The sequence below is a fragment of the Ogataea haglerorum genome, assembly GCF_019207285.1.
Source record: "Ogataea haglerorum isolate 81-453-3 chromosome Unknown 81-453-3_NODE_22_length_69008_cov_99.063295, whole genome shotgun sequence".
Lineage (NCBI taxonomy): Eukaryota > Fungi > Ascomycota > Pichiomycetes > Pichiales > Pichiaceae > Ogataea > Ogataea haglerorum.
This window is the reverse complement of record NW_025065172.1, coordinates 43,361-66,694: the sequence shown is the minus strand read 5'-3', so window position 1 is coordinate 66,694 and position 23,334 is coordinate 43,361. Positions and strand designations below refer to the sequence as shown.

General features: G+C 40.6%; 11 protein-coding genes across 11 annotated transcripts; 6 read left to right on the top strand and 5 right to left on the bottom strand.

The window, feature by feature from the left end:
* Positions 1-684: 684 nt before the first annotated feature.
* On the bottom strand, positions 685-2,883 carry KL911_005368 (uncharacterized protein; the record flags this gene model as incomplete). The annotated part of the gene is made up of 1 exon (XM_043200762.1): positions 685-2,883. The coding sequence occupies one exon, from the start codon at positions 2,881-2,883 to the stop codon at positions 685-687; it is 2,199 nt and encodes a 732-aa protein (XP_043051916.1).
* A 203-nt stretch (positions 2,884-3,086) lies between these two features.
* KL911_005367 (uncharacterized protein) lies at positions 3,087-4,805 on the bottom strand (the record flags this gene model as incomplete). The annotated part of the gene is made up of 1 exon (XM_043200761.1): positions 3,087-4,805. One exon carries the CDS (start codon positions 4,803-4,805, stop codon positions 3,087-3,089), a length of 1,719 nt encoding a protein of 572 aa, XP_043051915.1.
* Positions 4,806-5,375: 570 nt separating this feature from the next.
* On the bottom strand, positions 5,376-6,680 carry KL911_005366 (uncharacterized protein; the record flags this gene model as incomplete). The annotated part of the gene is made up of 1 exon (XM_043200760.1): positions 5,376-6,680. The coding sequence occupies one exon, from the start codon at positions 6,678-6,680 to the stop codon at positions 5,376-5,378; it is 1,305 nt and encodes a 434-aa protein (XP_043051914.1).
* Positions 6,681-7,005: 325 nt separating this feature from the next.
* On the top strand, positions 7,006-8,373 carry KL911_005365 (uncharacterized protein; the record flags this gene model as incomplete). The annotated part of the gene is made up of 1 exon (XM_043200759.1): positions 7,006-8,373. The coding sequence occupies one exon, from the start codon at positions 7,006-7,008 to the stop codon at positions 8,371-8,373; it is 1,368 nt and encodes a 455-aa protein (XP_043051913.1).
* An 895-nt stretch (positions 8,374-9,268) lies between these two features.
* Positions 9,269-10,864, top strand: KL911_005364 (uncharacterized protein; the record flags this gene model as incomplete). The annotated part of the gene is made up of 1 exon (XM_043200758.1): positions 9,269-10,864. One exon carries the CDS (start codon positions 9,269-9,271, stop codon positions 10,862-10,864), a length of 1,596 nt encoding a protein of 531 aa, XP_043051912.1.
* A 575-nt stretch (positions 10,865-11,439) lies between these two features.
* Positions 11,440-13,863, top strand: KL911_005363 (uncharacterized protein; the record flags this gene model as incomplete). Its single annotated transcript, XM_043200757.1, has 1 exon — positions 11,440-13,863. One exon carries the CDS (start codon positions 11,440-11,442, stop codon positions 13,861-13,863), a length of 2,424 nt encoding a protein of 807 aa, XP_043051911.1.
* Positions 13,864-14,420: 557 nt separating this feature from the next.
* KL911_005362 (uncharacterized protein) lies at positions 14,421-15,563 on the top strand (the record flags this gene model as incomplete). The annotated part of the gene is made up of 1 exon (XM_043200756.1): positions 14,421-15,563. One exon carries the CDS (start codon positions 14,421-14,423, stop codon positions 15,561-15,563), a length of 1,143 nt encoding a protein of 380 aa, XP_043051910.1.
* A 106-nt stretch (positions 15,564-15,669) lies between these two features.
* KL911_005361 (uncharacterized protein) lies at positions 15,670-16,275 on the bottom strand (the record flags this gene model as incomplete). The annotated part of the gene is made up of 1 exon (XM_043200755.1): positions 15,670-16,275. The coding sequence occupies one exon, from the start codon at positions 16,273-16,275 to the stop codon at positions 15,670-15,672; it is 606 nt and encodes a 201-aa protein (XP_043051909.1).
* Positions 16,276-16,458: 183 nt separating this feature from the next.
* Positions 16,459-17,964, top strand: KL911_005360 (uncharacterized protein; the record flags this gene model as incomplete). Its single annotated transcript, XM_043200754.1, has 1 exon — positions 16,459-17,964. One exon carries the CDS (start codon positions 16,459-16,461, stop codon positions 17,962-17,964), a length of 1,506 nt encoding a protein of 501 aa, XP_043051908.1.
* Positions 17,965-18,902: 938 nt separating this feature from the next.
* On the top strand, positions 18,903-22,235 carry KL911_005359 (uncharacterized protein; the record flags this gene model as incomplete). The annotated part of the gene is made up of 1 exon (XM_043200752.1): positions 18,903-22,235. The coding sequence occupies one exon, from the start codon at positions 18,903-18,905 to the stop codon at positions 22,233-22,235; it is 3,333 nt and encodes a 1,110-aa protein (XP_043051907.1).
* Positions 22,236-22,240: 5 nt separating this feature from the next.
* On the bottom strand, positions 22,241-23,278 carry KL911_005358 (uncharacterized protein; the record flags this gene model as incomplete). The annotated part of the gene is made up of 1 exon (XM_043200751.1): positions 22,241-23,278. The coding sequence occupies one exon, from the start codon at positions 23,276-23,278 to the stop codon at positions 22,241-22,243; it is 1,038 nt and encodes a 345-aa protein (XP_043051906.1).
* Positions 23,279-23,334: the final 56 nt, after the last annotated feature.

The window sequence follows — 23,334 nt, the reverse complement described above, 5'->3', positions numbered from 1 at the left end:
TTAAGGATTTGTCAGGTTTAGATTTTCCGCTAAGATCTGGACATGAAATTTGAAGGTATCCACGCAAAAAGTAGTGCCCTATTTCAGAAATTGTAGTCCAACGCGTTTTATCTGGAACTACGGTTCTTCCGACCCACGTTAGATGGATGATTATCTTGTGTAAGCAAGACTAGACCGGTCCTGGTCTTCCCCTTCCTACAGCTGCATTAACCAGATTGCCTGATCTGTGATCGCCTACGTACAATAAAAAGAATTACAGTTGTGAGTATTTATTTGAAGCAAATATTTGACTCATACCTACTAGGATATAATATCATACGCCTATGTTAATGCAAGTAATTCATTTCGGGAAACTTGCGATCTGCTTCACATACACTTCACTTATGATCAAACAAAGCTACGTCCACATATATTCGTGATATCTCTTCACTTGCTCCCCATCTGTGTCCGTGAATATAAGCTTTATGAATACATCATGTAGGAAAAACTGAGTGCTTTATCCTTATTAGCTCAGTTGGTAGAGCGTTCGGCTTTTAGGGATTTTATTCGGAAGTCGACCGAAATGTCCAGGGTTCGAGCCCCTGATAAGGAGCAATATTCTTTTTTGTAGCAAAAAATTGTAAGATCTGATATTATATATATACACTTTTGTCAACTTTGAGCCACGTTCACCCATGTTGAAAGTCACCACTGACCCTCCCAACCATCAACATCATCGTCATCCAAGTTAAGCTTCAGTTTGGATTTCGGTTGTAACTTGAGCGATCCTTTGGGTGTTTTCGGGTCGCCTTTGTCTAGCCGTAGAGCTGTTTTGAGCTTTTCACTTTCTTGACGGTTTTGAGTCACCTCCAAATGTCGAAGTACTGGCTTGTCTTCACAGTCGGAAGCATAATGCCATTCGTCATCCATGGCATCCCAATTCTCCTCGACATCCGCATTTGATAAGCTTTTCAAGGGCCGACCAACATTTAAAGACTCTGAGCTTGGGCTCAGATTTTTCATTGTTAGGCTCACCGTAGATCCTGAACTTGCATTTGGCCCCAAGCCTAATAATGATGATTGCGTATTCTTCAGTTTCACACCCGAAAGGGATAGCGTATCCAAGCGAGCAAGTATATTTTCTGAATCCTGGCTTTCCAGATGTATAGTCTCCTCACTGTCTAATGGTAGCTGATTGGCAGCTTCATCGATTTTCGAAAAGTACAAGTTGAACACTCTCCGTGCCTCTGTTCTCACCTTCGATGACTTGTCTAACAGAGCAGGAGCGATAGCAGACAGAACTTTTGAGCAACACACCTCTGGAGGAAAATACTCAATAGAGTTTTCGAAAGCAAGCAAGGAGATTATCCGAGAGGGTACAAACGGATCCTTTAATGCTTTGGAATATGCAGTGATAAGTACGGGAGTTCTCGAAGAAGGATTCATATAAGATGCGATTTTGGATAGACAAATTATAGTATTAGCTCTGATTTCTGGCGTTGGGTCGTTTTGAAGTTTTGCCATGTACTTCAAGATATCATTATTGACTTGTCGACCCGAAAGCTTATCTGCAACTGGAAGCACTGACTTTATTGTAGCTTCTCTTATTGAAGAATTGGTATCGTTGAAGCCTTGAACCAGATTTGGAAAGATTCGATCTTGAATTTCGTAAGGTTGAAAATAATTGATGATTGTTGGTAACGAACTGAGAAGTGTAATCCGGATTGCTCTATCTGGTAGTTCAAAGGCTCGCAATACAAGAGGTTTAACCTGATGCTGGAAAGTTCCTTCATCCAATTGATCTACGCGCTTTAAAATCAGCAGTAAGAGAGCAGACTGCTGGTTGTCTTGGTTGGTCAACAAAGACTGAAAGGTAGTGATGAGCTCTGGCAAAACCTTATACTCAAAGAACCCATCAGGGAATTGTTCAAATTCATCTAAGGAGCTAAATATCTCCAGTTTTTCAGCATTAGATTTGAAACTGAGCTCGGAAATTTGTTTCGACACACTGATCAATGGTAAATTGAAGCATGATTGCATTCCAGCATTCAAAAACTCTTCCACGGAATATCTTACGGATGGTGATTTATGAAGAAGCTTTTTCACGTGCGATGCAAGAGATATTGGAAGTTTGTTCGGCTTATTGAGTTGGGGAGGATCGGGCCTCTGTACTTCAGAATTGAAGAGGCTATAAATGAAGAATCCCAGATAATAAGCATCAAGTTTCAAGATTTGAGTCAGGCTGGCGCGTGAAATGTAGTCCAGTCCCTGTTCATTCAACTCAGGTGGGTGTATAGTCGACTGATAAGAAGGCAAATCAAATGCTTGGCTTAGAATCTGTGAATCACGTTCTTGAATATTCACGACAAGCTCGAAGCCACCAAGTTTCCATTCCCCTGCTTCATTCACGAATATAGAGTTTTTGCATAGCGAGCCATGAATGGATGATCCTTCTTTGTTGAGATATTTCAAAGCTACTGTAATTTGATAAATTCCCAGTAGAAGAAATTCACATTGAGGCATCTTATCAAACGAGCCCATCACCAATACATTTCCCAACGGCTTCACTCTTTCACTTATTATGTAGAGGAATGAATCGTTCTCAATAAAATCAACGACGTTTAGAATTCCTGGTAAGAGACTTAAAGATCTAAGCTTCTTGAATGCATTTCTTGCAAACAGCACATATCTAGAAGCTCGGGGATTTTTGAGATCAAACTCAAATACAGTTACCCGCGTACTAGGCTCTTTTCGAGACGTTCCTTCATAAACATTCCACACAGAGTTTGGTTCCAAAGAATCACTGCAAACACCATTGACAATTCTCTGTCCTAGATCATATGGAATTGAGCTACCCGTTAAAGTACCAATGGTAGAATTAAGGGTCTTAGCCAGAAAATTCATGATCAAGCTCCTCCCTAATAGTTACCGTAACTGCGGTCACAAAGCAAAGCTGTGCTTATATCAACTAATAGAAGAAAACAGCGACTATATATAAAGTTCGTGTCTGTACCGAAAACAACAAAAAGAAAAACGAAAACGAAAGCACTCTGATCAGCTTGGATTTTTGTTACTAATTACTGAGATCAGAACCATGTATACAAGAGCTACTCAGCGGCCTCTTGGAACCTTTCAGAAATACTGCTCAAGAGTTTATCAAACTCCTCCGAAATAGCAGCCTCTCCTTTGCTAGGTTCAAGAAACTTAGCAGATGACACTGCATGCTTAACATCACCTGTGGCTTCGGAAAGCTTGGACCACTGAGCGCCATTTGCAACAGCTTTTTGCGCTTCGTCATAATAAGTGACAAAGGCTTTCATCATATCGTAAGTCTTCCAAATTGGGCAAAACGCATCATATGTGGAGTAGCCGTTTTGTTGCAAAAAGTCTTCTTTGATAAGGTTGGCAACATCCAAAATAATTTTATCTGAGTCTGATAAAGCGGACTTACCAACAAGCTGAACAACCTGCTCTAGTTCTTCAGCATTGGAAATAATCTCTTTGATCTTGTCTCTCAAAGTCGCAAATTCTGGGTAGTTGGCATCGTAATATTTGTTTAAAACATTCGTATATTTTGAATACGAAATAGACGTGTTGATAGAAGGGAAATGTTTTCTTTGTGCCAATTTCTTATCTAAACCCCAGAAAACTTGGGTAATACCAAGGGTAGAAGTGGTGACTGGATCTGAGAAGTCACCTCCTGCAGGAGACACAGCAGCAACAATAGAGACCGAACCAAGCCTATCTGGAGAGCCTAGAGCGACTGACTTGCCTGCTCTTTCATAGAATGAGGCCAGCTTAGCTCCTAAATAAGCCGGGAAACCTTGATCTGCTGGCATTTCTCCTAGTCGACCAGAAATCTCTCTTAAAGCTTCTGCCCATCTGGAGGAAGAATCTGCTATCATGGAAACATTTTTTCCCTGATCTCTGAAATATTCGGCCAATGTAATACCAGTGTAGATGGATGCTTCTCTCGCTGCCACAGGCATGTTAGAGGTATTGGCGACCAAAGTCGTACGTTTCATGATTGGCTCCTTCTGGCCATTCTGTTCAGTGAATAACTCTGGGAACTCCATCAGAACCTCTGCCATTTCGTTGCCTCTTTCGCCACAGCCAACATAAATAATGATATCAGAATTGGAATATTTCGAAAGCGATTGTGAGATAACAGTTTTACCGCACCCAAACGCACCAGGGATACATGTCGTACCACCTTGAACACAAGGAAACAGAGAGTCAAGAACTCGTTGGCCTGTAAGCAATGGATAGTCTGCTGAAAGCTTTTGAGCGACAGGTCTAGGAACTCTCACAGGCCACGTATGCATCATAGAGTACTCATGTTTAACTCCGTCATACTCAACTTCGAGCACAGGATCATTCACATGGTAAGAGCCAGGTTCCGCTATGGAAACAATTGTACCTCTCGCTCTCGGTGGCAGTAGGATCTTATGATCTGAAACTAAGGAGTTTTCAAACGTAGAACCAAAAATGTCGCCGCCTGTTATATGGTCTCCAACCTTTAAAGATCCCGGACAGAACTCATATTCTGCGGTACGCGACAAAGCTGGCGCATCAATTCCTCTCGGGATATAAATCGATTGTGAAACGTCTTTGATCGCCTTCAATGGCCTCTGAATGCCATCGTAGATCGTCTCCATTAATCCAGGGCCAAGCTCTACCGAGAGAGGCTTTCCCGTTCTCAAAACAGGGTCTCCAACGGTGACTCCTGCTGTTTCTTCATAAACTTGAATAGTTGCCTTGTCACCATCAATTCTGATAACTTCGCCGACAAGATTGTCGTGGCCCACTTTAACGAGTTCGTACATGGCACACCCAATCATATTTTCAGCAACAACCACTGGACCAGAAACAGAATATATCTGACCATAAAGTGACTCGTCAGCATCCAAAGATAGTTTTTGGATAGCTTTACGGGCATTCTCTAGAGCACCAGCCTGTTAGGAGGTTAGTAAACGACAATAAATCAAAAATCCCGAGGATAAGCTTCAGAGATCGCAGAACTTAATGCACTTATAGCAAAGCTCGGTCATTTCAGTTTTAGACCACCATATACTTACCATATTGTAGATTCCCAAACTATTGCACAAATTTCTTGCAATCTATAATGCAGGTGACAATTCAATTCCTCTCTTGCAATTTATCGTTTAAAATTGAGGCTGCTTTCAGCTATGCTGTTCCACAAACATGGTTACGAGCCCCTATTAAATCAATTGTATTCCCACGACAATAATTTACGTTCCTAGAAAAGCAGGGTTACGTTATGAAGTTTGCTTGGTTGATCAATGACTCAACGACGCAGCGCTGTCTTTATACAGTGGACCTTAAAATCTCAAATCCTCCATACTTACTGACGATACCCGTAGAACTTGGGAGTGCTATTCAGGCTGGTCGAAAACAGTCATTAGCCCCAGCATTGAATCTACTACCTGAGCGGCTAAGAGCTCTGTACTAGCACTATTCACAGTATTAGGTGCAGTGCTAACCTCCACAATGTCGCAACCAACTAAGTTTATGCCCTCCAAACCATCCAAAATTGTCAAGATTTCCCTTGAGCTGAGTCCTCCAGCTTCCAAGGTACCCGAGTTGATGTAACCAACGTCAAATGTGTCAAGGTCAAAAGTGAGGTAAGCTTTACGATGTCCGACGATGGATTTAATAATTTCGGCAATTCCTTTTGCCGTGTACACATCCACGTCCTTAGAAGTGAGGGTTTTAAAGCCACAGTCCACAGCATCATGCTTTTCGTCTATCCCTGAAATGAACGGAGCCCTGATTCCGACGTGAACGCTGTGATTTTTGGCTACGTAGCCAGCTTCAGCAGCAAAATGTAAAAACGTACCGTGGTTCAGACTGGCGTAATCCGAGATTCCTCCGCCCAAAACTTTTGGATCCCATGTATCGATATGAGCATCGAAATGGATTACCGCAAGCCCCCCTGGATCACCAAAGGTTTCATATGCTGACCTTAAGTTCATCAAAGTGATCGTATGATCGCCACCTAAGGTGACAATACGCGTATTATTGAACTGCGTGGAGTTGAAGCTTGAATGTTTATGAATCGCATGGTGACCTCGATAGAGCTGATTCAAAGCTATTCTGGAGTCAAACGGAGTCATTGGAACGTCTCCACAGTCTACCAATTTAAGTCCTGCATTGTAAGGGTCGAGGCGTCTGAGTTTCGAAGCGCGGTAATTACCTCTTATTGGGCTGTTTCCACCTCCTAGCCTTCGCGATCCTTGACGGGCACCGTTCGGTCCGAACCTCGCTCCACTGTTATATGAAACTCCCAAATCGAATGGAGCTCCGACAATCGCAATATCAATTGGCTCTCTAGCGAAGAAGCATTCATCTTGGGGGAGATGGGCGAAAGTTACAATACCTGAAAATAAGGGTCCTCGCTGCTTGAAGTCTGTAAGATCATCAATATCCGGATAGTGAAGTTGATTCATTTTGAATGGAAAAGATATGGGCGAAGCTTCCTGCTGCTCAAGCAGTTGCTCGTTTCGATGAGCTCCATTTCGTTCCGCAATAATGTTGCTGTCATGCATCAAAGAGCCGAATATATCGTGCATCAATGATTCTTTAGCGTTCTCCTGTGACAACCTATATTCATAATTGTTGGGAGCACTTAAGGAAGCAGCGTGCGGCACAAAGGTGAGGGCAATAAGAAACCAGTGCATGGCCTTTTAGAAGTTTTAATATTTCTTCATACAAGTTTCCGTACAATAAACAAATGCTTTTACGAACGCGGCTTACGAAAAAAGCCGCTAAGACTAAAATTTCTCCCATATTAATAGATAGATGCTGACTAAAAGAAAAATAGATATTTCTACTTGGCTTATCAGAAAGGTTGGCAGTGCACCAATATCGTTTCAGATGCCGGTCAAATCCTAAAAAAATCTGCATCAGTTTCAATGAGTCTTCAATTGCTGCGGCACGATAACATATAAACCTGGTCGATTTTGTTGGACGAAGCAGTGCAAACTTTTGAGTAAAAAAGGGAAGATGTCCAGAAGCATCAGATTTGGGGAGGCAGCGACGAAAGTTGCTTCACTTTCTCCATTCCAATCGCATGCGTCATCCCTATTGAATGAACAGCATTTTTATCAAAACTCTATACTTCTTGGCTGGTCCGAAAGAGATGCTCATCCTGTAACCTTAAGGCATCTGGCAAACTTTGGTAAAAAGCTTACCAAAGAAAAGTTGATAAGCAGTGCAAATTTTGTCAGAACAGAGCTGCCTGTTAGGTTAAGCCTGAAAATTCGAGAATTGCAAAGTCTCGATTACAGCGTGATAAACAACCACCACATTAATCAGGTCTATCAAAGCTATTACCATTGCTTCAATGCGTTCAGAAAAATGGGAAGAATTGAAACGCTTGATGAGAACGAGCAGTTTTGTGATTTCCTGAGAAAAGTTTTGGATGATCATTTGCTTGTGCTACCACATCTCATGATGGGGGCTCTAGAAGTATCTATTTTGGAGAAAATGCGACAAGAACAGCTAGACGATTTTATGTCTTCGATGCTTAGATCTAGAATAAGCCGGAGAGTTATCATCGAGCAACACACAACCCTATCTGAATCTTTCAAAAATCAAGATGAGGACACTTTACAAAGACCGCCTAATTATATAGGTGCTGCATTTCAATATGTCTCTGCACATGAACAGCTCAGGACGTGCAAGGATATTGTGTCGAGTTTTCTACAAAGTATTTACCCCGAGTTCCAGATGCCGGAATTAATAATATACGGTGAAGATGTCAGATTTCAATTCCTGACAAACCATCTGAATTATATTTATGCAGAGATTCTCCGGAACTCACTAAAATCAACAATTCAGAATTTCATACATCGCCACGGGAATTTAAGTCCAGATGAGGTAAGAAAGCTAAAGCCACCTCCTATAGTCGTGGAGATAACCCAGACAAAGAAAAACATGACATTCAAGTTCTCCGATCAAGGCGGCGGAATGTCTTCAAACAAACTCAAAAAAGTGTGGTCCTTTGGGAAGTCTCCTATTTTAGCAGAAGAATATCTTTCAAATTTTCACAAAATGCCTGGCCTCAACTTTGACTTTTCTTCACCTGTTGTGTCTGAGAGCGCAACTGATTATCGGGATTTGAGTGAAATGATCCACAATATTGGAAAAATGGAATCTAGTGGCGATCATAAACAAAAGTCTGTGCTCATATCTTTGGTCAGGCGGCCACTAGAATTTACGCTAGGAATCTCGATGCCTATGTGCAAGGTTTATACCGACTACTGGAACGGGGAACTTGACATGCGTTCTGTTGAGGGTTATGGGACTGATGTTTTCTTGACGCTGAAAAAACTTGGAAACGTTGGGCCGCCTCAGCTTGATAAAGCATAGCTACGAAACATGAAACTCACGACGAATAGTCCCCAGGGTTGTCCTTGATAGCATCAAGAAATAAGGCAAGGTGAAAGATAGTGTTGACTTAAAAAAATAGATCATGGATATGTCGGTTCTTCCCAAGCCACTGTATCAAGTGACAAAACCACAAATCACAGTATGGTGCTCGCCTATATGGCACACATATTTATATACTGCACGCCAAATGACTGCATTTCTTATTTTAGCCATTTCTTGATCTTGCTAAACACGAAATAGTCTGCAGGAAATATCCTCGCTTCTTTCGAGTTCTGAGTTCATATACCCTTCTAACTACAAAGGTTATATAACCAAGACGAAAAAGCAGAAACTTGGTCAGCCAGGATTGAGGATGACTTCACTAATATAAACCTGACACTAGTGACGCAAAGAAAACTAATACCCTCAAGAGATCATGAATTGCGACTCGTGAAACTGTGATCATTTTATCTCGCCAGCTCATGATTTTAGCTTGAAAACTGTATGTTTTGTAACAAGTGACAATGTCTTTGGGATTCGCTTTTGCTCACTATTATCTCAGCCATTAATATTCTTGGAATTCTCTACGAAACCAAAGGAACATAGCCGAAATGCTGCAATGGAAAAAACAAAGAACGTGAGAACTGAAGGCAAATACCTCCGCAGTCATAATATTTCCCTAAGTAAGTTACTTCCTAAGTGGACAAATAGCTATATTGAAGAAAGCTCAATCCTTTCAGGTTGGGTAGACTAGACTGTGCTAGACCAACTCTTTCAAAAAATGAAAACAGTATTTATTTCATTCCAATCGCTCGAGCATTTTAGTTAGCTAAGCAGACGTAAAATTGATATTTTTATTAGTTACGTTCTCTGTATTAATCGCTATTCGGGAGTGATGGAGTCTCTGGGTAAGTCAGATTGGCCGTTACCTGCATCAAGAGATGACAGTCACGGAGGAGTGTTAGGGGATTCTGTTTCATATGAAGCCAATATAATGCGACGGGGCCGGTTGAATGCCGACACCCAAGACACTGAGAAGAAAGCCTCTGCAGAGCACACCAGCTCCCTTGATTCCAATAAAGATTGGTGGATTATATCAGAATCGAGTAACAGACCAACAGGAAATTTTCCCAGGCCAGATGTGCCAACAGAAGTAGCCCTATCGGAGCAAACAAAACCAGTGAATCGGATGTCTTTGAGCTCGATGATTAATGCCGATGAATGTAATACTACTCGCACTCGATCACCATCTCATATTCAGTCATCCAATATAATTACCGGAGGAGAACTTCACAAGGGTACGCCTGGCTGCATGGAACATGATACTTCAAACAACAGCAATGCTTTGCAGGAGTCCGAGGCCTCAAAGAAACTTGTTTCGCTGAGATCAAGCGAGCAGAACTCTGACCAGAAAGAGTCAACAAAGAGCGCCAGAAATAAATCATCAAGGTCGAAAGTGGCAGATCCTGCAAAAGGTACTGACAAACAATCGAAGAAAAAACTGAATACGTCGAAACTTGAGTCCCCGAATGTACCAGTCAACCTTACTGTTCAATCGAAGCCTTCTTCTAAAAACGATGATAGAAAACATTTACAAAAATCAATGTCCTCCTTACCCGCACCTTCTGTGTTGGAACTCAACGAGAGCCAAATCAATCGGCTCGATGAGAATACGAAAGAACCGATAATTGCCTTACATATCCCACTGGTGCCCCCCGGGAAGCAGCCTGGTGAATCGCAGGCGATATTCAATGTGATGAGACTCTGTGAAGACAAATATGGATTTGACGTCATGCATCCCAACGGACGGATATCCTTTGAAAATATGGAAATTGACGAAGACATCGCTGAAGATGAAGTTCAAGAACAAAACGAAGAAGACACTGCAGAAGGAGATGAAGAGGATGACACTCTAAGGAAGCTGGGAATGAAATTTAGAGCGGGAATGACCGACGAAGAAAAGGAAGAAATGATCCTGAAAGAAATCCATAGACGAAAAATGGAGAGCAATAAAAGGATTGGAAAATACGACCTTCTAGATCCTTTTATTGATGATGAAGAGCTCCTGTTTGAAGAACAGACGAAAAACAACAAGGATGGATTTTATGTTTACTATGGTCCCATTTCTGATGATAATAAATCAACCGCGGTGAAAAGAAAACCGACAGGATCAACAAATGCATCAAGCAACAAGAAGAAGAAATTAAATACTCCAAGCATGAAAAAAGCCGAATCTAATTCATCCCTAATCACTATCGCTCCAAAACCATCCGTTGCAAAAAGCCAAACCTCACCTGGCCCGAACAAGGACAAAATCTCTATATCGGGATCCGAATCTCCTCTTTTAAAAGCCGCACCGGATCATCAAGTTTCAAATGAGGCAACTAGCACTAGTGACTCAGGGGAAGAGCAGCTCAAAGCTAGCTTGACAAGATCCGAAATAAACCCGCAAAAAAATAATATAATTGTGGGTTCGCTTCCACCCTTATGAATTGACGATAATGGAGCTTGTGGTGGCAGATGAATACAATTGAAGGCACGCCACGAGCTTGGGGCAAGCTGGAACCCGAGTACTAAAATACACATTTTGAATCAACCGGGTAGCCGCTGCATATATGAGTATGCAAGTGAATTAAAGTACTGTAGCTCGAAGTGACACATTTATGTACTATAACAGCAAACTGAACAGGTCACCAAAAGTTTAGGTTTCAACGGTAACCCGACAAACAACTCTCTGAAAGATATGCAAACCGTGCTAACTCTGTAGTCCGCTTCCTTTGTAGCAATTGAGCGACGACTAAGTCAGAAAAACCTACATTAATCAAGGCTTGTTAGGTCACTGCAATATCTCAGGTGTTCAAATCAGGTGAGTTGTGCCTACACAAAATTGCAAGACCAGAGCAAAGTTCCACGCACCTTCAATAACGTTTAATCATGATAGGCTTTTTAGACGCGACGAAATTTAATCCGGGGTATCCTAGAAAATTCTAGCATCCTGTTGATTAAGTTACGTATAAAAGAAGACCTCTCAGTTCTTATCAACGTCTTTCTTTAAGAACTTGAACTATGTGGCGCACATGCTTGTCAAGTATCAAGAAGGGATCCAGAAGTTTTCATGGTGTTGGCGAAATTAGCACATTTAATGTGCATATGGGTGAACCCGCCCTATTAGCCTCTCTTAGGCAATCTTCCAGGATATCGAAGATGAACCGTGTCATGTTATCAACTATGCCATTAACAAGATTTGGTCAAAGTTACTATTGTAGACATTTTTCTGGAGGTTCAAGGTTGCATCTTCAGATGAAGATGAATTCAGAGCAATCAGACGAACCAGCATTGAAGAAATTTGCAACCAATTTGACCGAATTGGCTAAGAAAGGCAAACTCGATCCCGTCATTGGAAGAGATGAGGAGATACGTAGAACTATCCAGATATTGTCAAGAAGAACCAAAAACAACCCTGTGTTGATAGGAAATGCTGGTACAGGAAAAACTGCAATAATGGAAGGCCTGGCACAGCGAATAGTGAAAGGCGAGGTTCCAGAAAGCATGAAAGACAAGGAAGTCATATCACTGGATTTAGGCTCACTGATTAGTGGAGCGAAGTACAGAGGTGAATTTGAGGAAAGACTAAAACAGTTTTTGAAAGAACTGGACGAACATTACATTCTCTTCATCGACGAGCTTCATATCCTTCTAGGTTTAGGAAAGTCGGAGGGATCAATTGATGCTTCAAACTTGCTTAAGCCCGCCCTTGCTAGAGGCCAACTACAATGCTGTGGTGCTACAACCATTGATGAATATAAAAAGTACATTGAAAAGGATGTTGCGCTTGCCAGACGATTCCAGCCAATTTTGGTGAACGAACCCACTGTTGAAGATGCAATTAGCATTTTGAGAGGCTTGAAAGAAAAGTACGAGGTACATCATGGTGTTCGGATAACTGATGGTGCTCTTGTCACTGCAGCAGTTTATAGTAATCGGTATATCACCGATCGATTTTTACCTGACAAAGCAATCGATCTGGTTGACGAGGCTTGCTCTGCTCTTCGCCTGCAGCATGAATCAAAACCGGACTCTATTCAAGAATTGGATAGATCCATCATGACTATTCAAATCGAATTAGAATCTCTTCGGAAGGAGTCGGATACCTTGAGCAAAGAAAGAAGAGAGAAGCTAGAAGAGCAATTGAAGTACAAGCAGGCAGAGCTCAAACGACTCACAGAAATTTGGGAGAAACAAAAACAAGAGCTGGATAGAATAAAACAGTTGAAGCAAGAATTGGAAATAGCTAAGCGTGATTTGGAAAAAGAGAGAAGGGAGGGCAATTTTGCCCAGGCTTCGAAACTTCAATATGCAACGATTCCAGAATTAGAAGCAAAACTCAATGCGTCGATCAGAAACCAGGAGGCTGCGGCTGAGGTAGACGAGGACGGAGGTGGTGCAAGCCTACTTCACGAATCTGTCACTTCCGATGACATAGCAAGAGTAGTCTCAAAAGCTACTGGAATTCCAGTCCAGAATATGATGAGAGGTGAAAAGGATAAACTTTTGTATATGGAGGCTGCATTAAGAGGAAGAGTGATAGGACAAGATGAAGCAATAGCTTCGATCTCAAATGCAATACGCTTACAGAGGGCTGGCCTTACGAATGAGAAAAGGCCTATCGCGTCTTTTATGTTCTTAGGGCCAACAGGAACTGGCAAAACAGAACTTACGAAAGCGGTCGCGGATTTTCTGTTTGATGATGAGAATGCTATCATCAGATTTGACATGTCGGAGTTCCAAGAGAAACATTCTATCATGAGACTTATTGGTGCCCCACCTTCATATGTGGGATATGAAGAAGGTGGGGAATTAACGGAGAAAATCAGAAGAAAACCTTATTCAGTGATTCTCTTTGATGAGTTCGAGAAAGCTCATCCTGATGTGTCGAAACTTTTATTACAAGTGTTGGACGAAGGCAAGTTGACAGACTCGCAGGGAAATAAAGTTGACTTCCGTAATACCCTTATCGTTATGACTTCAAACATTGGGCAAGATATTATGCTCTCAGATAAACCAGACAAAGATCAGATTCTTCAACTAATGAAGTCTTACTACTCACCAGAGTTTATCAATAGGATTGACGAAGTGGTCATTTTCAACAAGCTATCCAAGGAAGCATTGAGGAACATCGTTGACTTGAGAATTGGCGATTTACAAGACAGGCTCTCGGAAAGAAGAATTGAGCTCCATTTGACAGATAATGCCAAAGATTGGTTAACAGCCAATGGCTATGAACCGCAATATGGCGCCAGGCCACTGAATAGGCTAATCAAGAGGGCTTTACTGAATCCAATGTCCATCATGATGTTGAAGGGGGAGATCAAAAACAATTGTGTCGTAAAGGTTGACACAGAAAATGAACATTTGACAATAGTCCCTGAGCGAAACCTTGATGATTCCTCAAATGTAGCAGGTATTGATCGAAATGAGAATGAAGAATAAGTGTGAATTCAAGACATTATGTAAATAGTCAAATTTGTGCGAGATGATATCTATTCTTTATGTTCAAGTTCTGATTTGACCCAAGAAAATTCACCGCCGTTTATTGAATTTTTATGTTTATTAACGTTCTCTTTATGTTTAATGTAGAGGGTACGATCTCGTTAAGGATGGCTATAACTCATATGCAATTTTAGTACCTATCTGATTAATGTGGCCGTGAAAGCCTATTTCGAGTGCATCTTTGCAACTTAGACAGTAGACCAGAATTCCTCACCTACTCGAGTTGTCGTAGCTTTTCTTTTTTTTCTTAGAGCTCAAAATTTTTTTTTTTGCCTTGCATTATTATTGTCGATAAACAATGCTCCTTGCTATTCATAGGATGCATAATTTTCTATCTCAAGTTCTTGCGGGAGTTATTAATTAGAAAGAAGAAGGTCCATTGAAAATTAACGAATATTCTTTTAGTGTTTGTTAGTGGCAAATACTTCGAACCTTAGCACTAATTATCCTGCTATTGGTAACCATTAACTCACGTCAGAAGCGAAGGATCTACTGCAATGTCCGGCTCACACAAAAGCAAGAGGGCATTAAATACTAAAAAGCAAGCCAAAAGAGTTCACGAGTCTGATTTGGAGCTAAGGAAAAAGAGGAAGGTTTTGAAAACAAATGCAGCAGGAAAATTGGTGAAGAACGTTGGTTACAGGGCAACGGATGATGAGGTTTCGGCAGCATATGATGCTGAGAACGAGAAATTCATTTCGAAGCGTGACCTGCGGTTTAATTTCTCTAACATTATCAATCAACAACCATTCTTTTCCCATCCCTCGCGCACTACAATTGATCTTCATAGCGAAATGAAGTTACAGCGTCAGAGAAGATTGGTAGAGCTTGATATGCTCAGAGAGAAGGAGCTTGAAGACACAAAGGAAAATGAGGAGACAGGTTCTGACGATGATTTGCTAAGTTTCCCATCATCGGAGGATGAAGAGTTCATGGATTCTAAGCTTCCCAGGTTTCACGAACTAACGACCCTTGGAGGTGACTATAACTCTTGCAACTCAAAGCTGGAGTCTTTAACCACAGGCTTGGAGCAGGTTGACCGACTAATTAGACAGCTAAGCGATCACGATGCGGAAGTGGACATGTTAGATATCCACGATAAGAGCGTTTTGAAATCATTCGAGGATGAGTTAGATGTCAAGCACAAAGAACGGAATAACTTGAAGGCGCCTTGTGTAACAGAGATTTCGACGAAACAAAGCAGTTGTCAACTATTATCTGAGACCTCGACCTTTCGCTCACTTTCAAATGAGAATCAAAATGCAATGTCGCCACCTGTAATCGAAAATCAGTCTCAAACACTGGAGCCCTATGAGTCCTCAGAGGTTTCGTTTGATGAATTTCTGAACTTGGGTGAGGATAGCTGCACAACCAACGATACAGATAATGAGCGCCTGAATTCGTTTTCGCCAAAGACTGCCATTGATCATTCGAGCACCTTGTCTCGCATAAGGAATTTCGAATACCGCTACAGCCACGATAAAATCAATTTAGCTTTGGTTGATAATTTAAGCTGCCAAGCAGACATTAGACGAAAGAACAAAAAGGGACCTTTAAACAAGAGCGCACTTTTTTACGGGAATCATTGTGAGATGATAATCAATGACTCCCTTTTTCAGCTAAATGATTTCGTGATTTGATTTTTTTCTCTTCCATTTCTTTCGACTGCTTTTGGCTCACCAGCTAATCCGTATCTAGTATTTTTGTATCGCCATTATAATCACATGCTAAATGGTCAAACAAAGACTACTTTCTCAGCGCGTTAAACCTTCTTCTAAGATCGTCCAAATCAGTTTCATTTTTCGTTGTAGAATCGGTACTTTCATTTTTTGGCGCACTAATATCCTTCGCTTCATTTTTTAAGGAAATTTGATAGCAATCACAGATTTCTTGCAAATACATTTCAACTAAGGAATCAACGTTCTTGCCGTTGCATTTATGGACTATCTCTGGATTATCGGGATGATTTAATGCGTTCTCGTAGAATTCTTTTCCGTACTTGTGAGCTAATAAAGCCACAAGTTTTTTGAATTCCTTAATATTGACGTATGAGCTCACATACATCAATTCGCGCACAAGTTTAACAATATCTTCATCATCTGACTTGCAGAGAAGTTGGTGTAGTTTCGAATGCAGTACTTCACAATCAACTACCAATATCTCGAATAAGTCAATAGTATTGTCATCATTTACGACTTGTGCAATCTTGAGTTTAGTTAATATTAATTCACGATCAAATTGAGTTCCACCAGTCTTGCTAAGAGCTTTTAGATCTTTCGATAGCTGAAAAAGAGTGGCTTTGTTGATTGACTTCATTTTGCCAATCTTGAATCGAAGCTTAGAGCTTGTCATCTTGAGCGCAGTTTTCAAAAGTAACTAGAGTTAGTTTTTTACTAGAGTGACATACTTCCTCATTCATTAGATTGTAAACTTTTCCAAAAAATGCATGTGTTATGAAGGTTAAGTCAGATCAGCCCTGAGCTGAAAAACAAAAAAAAAAAAAGGTCGAAGTCAGTTGGTTATCGTCTAGAGGTTATGTCTGCATCTTTGAAGGAAAGAAAAGAAGAATTTGTAACAGGACTTACAGGTGGTTCGACCATTGACATATATGGTGTGACATCTGTATCGATTATATCTTATTTAGTGTGGTCAGTTTTGAAAAAAAAAACATCTGTCTTCAGTGATTCCAATGATGTTCAGGCTATGGTTCTAGACTTTTTGATAAACTGGGTTCTCCTTTTGCTTTCTGTTACGTGCTACTCTAACAATATTATCACATTGATTGCTGCTTCAATGATACCGCTATTATTAATAGTGCTCAGGAGGACGAAAGAGTCGGGCAGAAAAACAATCAAAATCAACCTGACCACCTTATCATCCACTCAGTTTACACCAATTTTAGCCTATGTGACTGTTTACCGTGCACAAATGATGATAATTACGTGTATTTGTATTCTGTCAGTCGACTTCCCTGTTTTTCCAAGGAGGTTTGCCAAAGTTGAAACATGGGGCACTAGCTTGATGGATCTTGGGGTCGGATCTTTCGTATTCTCAATGGGTCTCGTGAGCGCCAGACAAACTATTAGACAAAGGTTTGACTCAAACTATAACTACGTTAGGAATCTGATCACATCGATAAAAAATAGCATACCCATACTTGTTTTGGGTGCTCTGAGATTGACAAGCGTTAAGCTGTTTGATTACCAAGAACATATCACCGAGTACGGAATGCATTGGAACTTCTTCTTTACCCTGAGTCTTATTCCACTGGTTGCAAACAGTTTTGCGCCAATCATTGATCTACTTTCACCAATTGTGACAGGATTTATAATAATGTTATTATATGAGGTTGTCCTGACAAAATATGAATTACTGGAATACATTCTCAATTCGAAAAGAGAAGGATTGATCGGCATGAACAAAGAGGGACTTTTTTCTTTAGCAGGGTATCTTGCAATATACTTGAATGGGATTTCTCTGGGATATACGATTTTGCCCCTTTTCCCTACCTGCAAGAATCTGCTAAGAGCTAATGGGTCCAAAGACGAGTGCCTGAGCAATAGAAAAAACAGGGCATTCACAGTATCACCAATCAAAGGGCTGTTCATTCTAGCAGCTCTTTTTCATGCCTTGTATTACATATTAGATACATGCTATATTTATGGAGTGTCTCGAAGGATGGCCAATTCCTTATATGTCATTTGGGTTTGTGCTTACAATTATACATTCTTATTTGGCTTCAAGCTTGTTGAGAATCTTATATGGGGAGAACCCCAATATGAACTGACACGCAGTGAAAACAAAATAACAGCAGTGAATGATCATCGTCATAAGGACTGTGTTCCAGTGGGCCTACGCGCAGTGAACTACAATGGCCTGACTGTTTTCGTACTGGCAAACGTGCTTACGGGCCTTGTGAACCTGACCTTCAGCACAATTGACATGAGTGATATCATGGCCCTTATATTATTAATCACATACTGCGCTGTACTCTCCGCAGTCGCATTCTTTTTGTACACCAAAAGGATACACATTAGATAGAGTTTACCTTCTAATGGAAAAAAACTAAATAGGCTGCCAAATGAAGTCAACGTTTCTTGAGCCATAGCTAGAGTAGCTATCTTGGCTTGTGGTCTAATTCTTTGCTTTAAGAGATTATCCAGACTTTGGTGACAATGACACGCATCGCCCGAGTTACATTTTCAGATCAATGAAACTTTCCCCAAAAGAGTGCGAACCAAAATGTTCGACCGAGAAAAAATACGATCAGTCATTCAGGGTCAAGATAAATCACTTCATCCCGCCTTCCACTTCGTGTTCACTTGGTTTCAGATCATCAATATATCCTGACAATGTAGAGTTATCAAGCAATTTGGCACACAGTGTAAACATATTGGGATAGAACTTAATAATCGAAAATAGGATCCTTGTGGTTGTCTAATATTCGGCCCATATCTTCATAATTTAGAAAACACGAGTCCAGCTTTAGGTTTTGAACTATAATCAGATGATCACCCCTACCTTGATTCAGGTAGTGAAGTTAAGTTATTCTGATGGTGTACATATAGGTAGACGTACTCGAGTTTTGAAGACTATACTTATTGGTGTCAAACGACAGTATTTTTCTCAGTGCAAATAGCAGAATTTGAATGCTTATAAAGTAAGCTTGAAATCAAGGGTAAGTGGAAGCTATCTGAGAGAGAAAGTGATTCAGTGCATTACTTAATCCCGCTCTGATTATATTTGAATGCGTTCATAAGCGAGCGTTTCTATTGATTTTCAATCCTTTCACCATTAAAACCGTTAATATTACCCATCTAGGGCAACGGATCAAATACAAGAAACTATGGTCAACTTACGAACATTCTCCCTCTAGAGAATAACTTATTTGTTCTTCTGTTTGAGGTGTACAGATGTGAGCAGGGACTCCTACAATAACATGTACAGATCTTAATAAAATTTGACAAGGCAAGTGAGTGATGCCTGATAAAAGGAGATTTTTCGACCATAGTCCTGCTAGGAGGCAAGTAGCACAAAAGCCAGAAACACGCAAAAAGGGGAATATTGATGAGTATTTGTTCGATTCGTTTCAGTCTGAATTAAAATCAATATTTTCAGATTTAAAATCACAGACCGTCAAACAACTGTTTTATGAATTTCATAGTAAGCCTGAAGCATTGTCACTCGCAATAAATGCATATTTAGATAATCCCAGGAAGTATCAACATGGAGACTGTACAACAAACAAAGAGCACACTTTTTCCACGCCCTCAAACCATAATATTAGTTATAAAGTTGATGATTTATCAGAGAAGACCCTAGATTCTGAATTACATGTTAATAAGAGACAAAAGCGGCTAGCCAACTGGAGGAGATACGTGGGCACTTTTGAAGTAGAATGTTGGTGTACAAGATACGTGGCCGGCTTGCTTGACCCCAATGAAAAACTGTTGTTATCTAACAGCGAACCCCAATGTAACTTTGTTCATGTTAGTAAAATCGAGAAGTCAGGGAACAGGCGGGAGATTGGGAGATTCTTGGAGAGGTATGCAAAAATGATAGCACCATTGATGGAAAGTCATGGTATTGAGTTTAGTGCGTCATTGAGCCCTATGTCAAATAGGAAACTTAGGACCGGAGATCCATTTTACATAACGCTTGACTGCTTTGTGACTGATCAACTATTCGAACCAAGACCCTTTGATGAAGGGGACTTGGAGAGCACGTTAAAAAATGCCCAGAATGGCAAGTCAGCGAACACCCACTTTGCTATGGATAAAGGAGCTGCATTAATCAGCTTGTTTAAGCAGTTGCACACACTTTCGGAGAGCAATCAGAGTTCAGAAGCAAGAAAGTTAGTAAGTCTTGAGGAACCAGAAGAGAAAAGCAAGAAACTGTTTCTGGACCAGCATTTAGAGGAGAATGACGCAGTGATGACCATGAATCAGCTAAAATCTTTGTATCAATCTACTGAACTAAATTATGAGGATACACGTCTTCCGGATTCAATACCCAATGACTTTATGTTGGAATTACGTCCTTATCAAAAATACGGATTGAGCTGGATGCTTTTCCGCGAGCAAGAATATGATTTGGTTGGACTCAACAATCCACAAGTGACAGATGAAGAGAAAGAAGACCTCAAAAAGAAGATCGCAGAAACGAGTGGCACTAAAAATCCTTTATGGAAAGAATGCAAATGGCCTACGTTCTCATCAAGATCAGATGATTCATGTGGAAATACGGAAGAATCTTTCTATGTGAATCTCTACACAGGTGCATGTTCTCATTATTGCCCTATGATACAGAACCATTCCTATGGTGGAATACTAGCTGATGAAATGGGATTAGGGAAGACAATTACGACTCTTGCGCTTATTCTCAGCTGCCACGAAGATAAATCCTACACTCAACCACGCCGCAGAGATAGATATGCTCATAAGACTACGCTTGTTGTTGTTCCCATGGCAATATTATCTCAATGGGAAAGGGAATTTGCAAAGGCCAATGGTAATACGCACAGAATATGCTATATATACTATGGCACTGAAACCCTAGGTGATTTGAGTCTTTTACTATGCGAAAACCCCACTGCACCCACTGTGATATTGACCACATATGGAACTGTTCAGAGCGAAGCAGCAAGAATCAATAAGACAGGCAATAGAATAGGTTTGTTTTCTGTTACTTTTTTCCGTATCATCATTGACGAAGGTCACAATATTAGGAACAAATCAGCAAAGACAACAAAGGCTGTACTTTCGCTCTTATCAAGAAGAAAATGGGTTCTCACAGGTACTCCAATCGTCAACAGATTAGACGATTTATACTCACTTTTAGTTTTTTTGGATCTGCAACCGTGGGCGAAGCATTACATTTGGAGGCGCTTTATTACAGAACCGTTTGATCAGGGGAGAGACTTGGATGGTGCATTCGCTCTATTGAAATCAATTTTGGATCCAATAATTCTTCGAAGAACAAAAGATCAGAAGGACAAAGATGGAAATCTACTAGTGTCACTACCGTCGAGGGAGATCATAATCGAAAGACTGAAGTTCAATGAAAAAGAGGAAGTTCTTTATAATCATCTGAAAGCTAAGGCAATCAACGTGCTCAATGAAAATATGAAGGCAGGGCTTGTTCTGAAAAACTACTCGTCGATTTTAACTCATCTTTTGCGTCTACGACAATCATGTTGCCATTTGGACCTCATCAGGTTGTCTTTCAGAGATATTTTGAACGAGGATGAAGACCTGAAAGAGAGCTCGAACTTGGTGGCAGATCAGGCTGTAGACGAGAGTTATCGAATTTTGCAAGATCTTGAGAAAGAAGAAGAAAAAAGCAAACTATCTTTCGAGAAATTGCTTTCCATGAAGAGGGAAATTTACCAATCCTATCCAAGCTTTGACGATGTCGAATGCACCATTTGCACAGGTCCCATTGAGATTGAAACATGTGTGATTACTGAATGTAAACATTGTTTTTGTCTCGGCTGTCTTATGGAGCATTTCAACTTTCAGTCACGGCTTCACAAATCCATCAATGCTAGCAACAATTTGAATGAATCTCAGATTCCCGACATTTCGATACTTTCCAAAGAAGTACTTTGTCCTGTTTGCAGACACTCAATTCATAAGAACCGTTTATTCAGAACTTTCAAACCTGAGTTCAAAGGTCGTCCTTCTTCAAAGGCAGATAATTACGACGCTTACCTGACACAGGTTGACCATACGCATGAAAGAAACTATTATATTCGTCCATACAATCCTTATGGGAAATCATCGAAAATTAATGCTCTCCTCTCACACCTTCAGCAGATTTATGAAGAAAATCCTGGAGACCATGTAATTGTATTCTCCCAATTCACAAGTTTTTTGGATCTTGTCGAGAAAGAGCTGAAGAGATACACATCAAATTTCAGAATCTTGAAGTTTGATGGGAGATTGAACGTGGATCAAAGACAGGTAATACTAAACGAGTTTAACACAAAAACAATAGACGGGAAAATAACCGTTCTTTTGATCAGTCTGAAGGCAGGAGGGGTGGGTTTGAATCTTACTATTGCATCGAAAGCTTTTCTGCTTGACCCTCATTGGAATAATGCCACCGAGTTCCAAGCGATAGATCGTATTCATAGAGTTGGACAGAATAAAAGTGTGAAAGTTGTTAGATTCATTATGGAAGGAAGCATAGAGGAAAGAATGCTCAAGATTCAAGAACGCAAGAATCAACTCGGAGAGGCATTATCTATGAACGATGAGGAGAGACGAAAAAAGAAAGTCGAGGAAATCAAAATCCTATTTGCTGATTGAGCATGTCAGTCTAACAGTAGGTATTGTGGATCAAGATTTGACTCTGCCGAGATGTGACGATTAACTACCCAGTTCCTTATTTTCGCCTTATCGATAAACATTCTGTATCCAGCGTCTTCTAAGAAAACAAATCGTTGATCTTTGTGGCAAGGATTGCTATAGTAGTCTGTGTAAATGAATCTCTCTCCGACTTCGTACAAAGCCTCCATATAGTCCAGAGTGAGAAGGATATCTTCAGATCTGAAGCCTGTTTTAAAACTTATCAGCTCCAAGGTCACATGATCAAAAGTCGACAACTTACCGTACAACAGCTCTCTTGAGAGTGTTCGACACCAGTAACTCAGATAGGTTAGCTTTCCAAAAGGGGATAGCGGCCTCTCCGGCCCGCTAATGATTTGCTCATGGTTAGAAAGATGATAGGAAAATTCAATCAGCTTGGAACCCAATCTTTGTTTCTGATAGCAGGGAATTACAAAAATGCACGAGAGGTTATTCTGTTCCCACGATACTAGTTCGCGGGAATAAAAGCCCATAGGAGTGGACACTCCCTCCAATGTTTGATAGATCACGAAGAAATCGAAAAGGTCAACGTTGAAAAAAACCGATTTATTGTCGAGAAAGAACTTTGCCAGAATGGCCAGGCATTGACAAAAAAGTCTATGTTGTTTCCCATTCACTCTTCTTATCGAACATACATCATCAAGATACATCAGTTGTCCTGGCAGATTTCTCCTGTATGAGCAATAAGATAAATGGCGTGATGAATCGTCTTCATTAGTTGAATATTTGAAGCAATAGGCGCAAAAAAAGAGTCTCTTTATCCAAGGTAGGCGATCTTTAGTGAGCTGACTGGCCTTTTTGGTAGAGGATGTGTGCTTAGTCTTCTTTTCGAGAACTTCATAGCCAAGAAGTTGAGGCTCCGATTGAAAGAAAATTACGGAATTGCCAAACCATGTATCAAATTCAAAGCTGCCTAGCGTGATTCTCTCAACATTTCTGTAGTTAAGCGATCCGTAATCGGGCAGATCGTTCGAGTTCGTCATAATAACCACTAAGAGTTATAGTTACATAAGCGGCTCAATTTTTTTTTTTTTTTTTT